This window comes from Bison bison, unplaced genomic scaffold (assembly GCF_000754665.1).
Source record: "Bison bison bison isolate TAMUID 2011002044 unplaced genomic scaffold, Bison_UMD1.0 scf7180017846448, whole genome shotgun sequence".
Taxonomy (NCBI): domain Eukaryota; kingdom Metazoa; phylum Chordata; class Mammalia; order Artiodactyla; family Bovidae; genus Bison; species Bison bison.
In genome coordinates, this window is record NW_011477021.1 from 10,522 (window position 1) to 13,548 (window position 3,027).

Sequence of the window (3,027 nt, forward strand, 5' to 3'; positions counted from 1 at the left end):
GTCACCCTCAAAGCCTCCTGAGATGCCCCAGGCCAGGTCTGGGTGCTACGCTGGTGCCCGCACACAGGAGGCTTTGAGGGTGACTGGGGCCGCATCTCTGGGAGGGGCGAGGGGGCTGCTTCCGCCGGGCGAGGCCCTCTGTCTGCCAGGAGGAGCAGGCTGCAACCCGGTTTCTCCGCACCTGCAGGGACGCCCTGGATGCGCTGGGCCTGAAGCGCTACTGCTGCCGCCGCATGCTGCTCGCCCACGTGGACCTGATCGAGAAGCTGCTCAACTACGCACCCTTGGAGAAGTGACCCCGCGATGCGGCAGGCGGTGTCTCGCCCACGGCTTGTTCCCCTGGGGTGTGGGGCGCTGGAAGCCACGCCCGCCCATGGCTCTGTTGGCGTGGGTCTTTCTCTCTGGAAAGAACTGTCTAATAAATGTTTCTGAGGACTGCCAGGAGGTCCTAACAGTTGGTCTGGCTTTGTGGGCTGCCCCGCCGGTTCCTGGGTTCTACTTGGTGCATGAGGCCACTCGCAGGTACCCGAGGCCCTCACGGCCCAGGAGGAGGGTGGGCCTTCCACACAGCAGAGCTCGGCACGGGGCTTCCTTCCTCTGTGGGCGCACTTGGCCCCACAGAAGGCACAGATGTCACGAGTGCTTGAGGTGGGAGCACCGGCGTCCCACAGCGCTGTGCTGGGTGCCCTTCCGCCCCAGTATCTAAAGCACCAGACTTGCTGAGCTCCGAGTGCCGTGCCCCCTGTGGTCACAGCTGCGCGTCCTGAGCGTGCTGCCGCCAGAAGCTTGCAGGCTCCACCCGAGGCAGGCAGGCAGCTCCGCTCCAGAGGGCACGCGCCTCTGTGGCCAGCCCCGAGACCCCACAGTAGGTGGGGGGTGCCCCGAGGCAGCTCTCCTGGGCATCTGTTCTGAACGGGCTCTCGGTGCCCAGGCGTTAAGTGCGTTGCCCTGAAGACCAACTAGAGAGCTGTCTGGCGGGGGCAGGGGTGGGGGCAGCTCATCCCGGTCCAGCTCAGGCTGAGGCTTCAAACCAGAAGCTGTCACTTTGGCGGGGCTCAGGCAGGCCCTGGTGCCTCCAGCAGCTCAGGGCAGGAGGGAGGCAGCCTTCCTGAGGCCACCTGCCCAGGCGTCTGATGGGTGGTCTCTGCAGAGACCAGGCCCAGCACCCTTCTCTGGCCCCGCCCTGCCGGCAGACGTCCTGCCAGACCCCACCTGACTCGCTCCCAAGACCCCCGCTCTGGTCCCTGGTCCCTGTGCGGTGGCCAGACAGGCCTTTGGAAACCGCAAGCGGTCCAGTCACCCGCTCCCTGGGGTCTCAGCCCCGCTCCCTCGGGGCTCTGCCGCATCACCAGACCTGCATCCAGGGAGTAGCTGAGCTCCTGCGGGGCCTGTCTGCAGCTGGCCCAGCCTCTGTCCCATGGAGCCCCGTGTCCGCCTCTTGCGGCCCTGGGGGTGGGTCTGTTCACTCTGCCGACGTGACAGCCCTTGGAGACCAGAACTACCTCTGTCAGTGAAGTCATCTCAGCCATCCATTCCACAGATGTTTATTGAGCACCTATCAAGTAGCAAGAGCAGTCCTAGGCATGGACTACAGCAGTGACTATAACCCTCAGGGTCCTGCCTCTGGGGGAGTGTGACAGCATGACCTAGTCAGTACGAGGCTGCAGACGGCGGTCAGCGGGGGAGCGGCCGAGGCCCAGCCCGGAGGGCTCTTCCCTGGTTGAGGAGGAGGTCCAGTACCCGGGGGGCCTGGGGGAGGCACCTGGGGCCTCCTCACCTGCTGCTGCCCAGCTCCCCGCACCAGCCCATTTCTGTCCAACTGGCACAGGCCTCTGGGAGCACCCCAAGGCCACGATCTCAGCCCAAAGGAGACGGTGGTGGGAGGGGGTAACCCCAGCCCAGCAGATAGGTGGGGCTGACCTTAGGTCTTGGGACTTTGGTGTGTAGCTAAAGGCACTTGAAGCTGCCTCTGGGCTTGGGGGTTCCCGGAGGGCACGGTGATGGCACAGTGGGGGTCCAGGCAGCAGAACAGTCTCCCCGGTAGGGGACGGGGCAGAGTTGCCGCCTGGACCGCAGCACTCTGGCTCTCAGGAGTGTCAGTAGTCAACGCATGGTGAGAAGCTGCAGCGCACGGAGGGCGGGTGCCCGTGGACACACTCAGTAGTGCTCCAGCTTCAGGCTCTTGTACAGGCAGCAGGTGAAGAGCATCCCGAACACCTGAGCACAGGGCCAGCAAGAGCACGTCAGCCCCGGCCCGCAACACACATGGCACACGGGCGAGGCCCAGCCCCCCACAAACCTGCACACGGGTGATGCCCAGCCCCCCATGCACACCACATCTGTACACTGGCGATACCCAGCTCCTCCCACACACCTGCACATGGGTGATGCACAGCCCCCGCAACACACACAGCACACGGGCAAGGTCCAGCCCCCACCACACACCTGCACACGGGCGATGTACAGCCCCCCACACACACCGCACACGGGCCATGCCCAGCACCCCACACACACCTGCACACGGGCCATGCCCAGCACCCCCCCCACACACACACACCTGTACACAGGCAATGCCCAGGCCCACGGCCCCGATGATCCTCAGGTGCTCCTGGATGAAGGTCTCCAGCTTGGTGATGCAGCCGCCCTGCAGGGGTGGAGGGGCTGCTGAAGGTGGCGAGTCCTCCAGTCGCCTCGGGGACGGGGCCACCCAGCATCCCAGGCCGCTCAGCAGGCCCCACCGGCCTACCTCCACTTTGTAGATGTTGGAGGCGTGGTCCCGCCGCCCACAGCCGGGCACCACAGTCTTGCAGCAGCTGTCAGGGACCACTCGCCCGCCCGCCTCGCCCGAGCGGATCCACTCACTGTCCTGCCAGTCTCGCGAGTTGTTGCTGCCGCAGCAGTGGAACTGCAACAGGAACAGAGCTCAGGCAGAGCCCCGGGCCCAGCCCTGTGGCGGGGCTCCCGCAGAGGTCCAGGGAGGCCCCGCCCTGCGCCTCCCAGCCACCCACCTCCCGCTGCAGCTTGTTC

General features: G+C 65.9%; 1 protein-coding gene across 1 annotated transcript; it reads right to left on the bottom strand.

Moving 5' to 3' along the window:
- Positions 1-1,528: 1,528 nt before the first annotated feature.
- LOC104988432 (CD151 antigen) lies at positions 1,529-2,905 on the bottom strand (the record flags this gene model as incomplete). Its single annotated transcript, XM_010839749.1, has 3 exons — positions 1,529-2,217; positions 2,558-2,644; positions 2,747-2,905. Coding segments are annotated over 3 exons (306 nt in total), but the record flags the coding sequence as incomplete, so codon positions are not given.
- Positions 2,906-3,027: the final 122 nt, after the last annotated feature.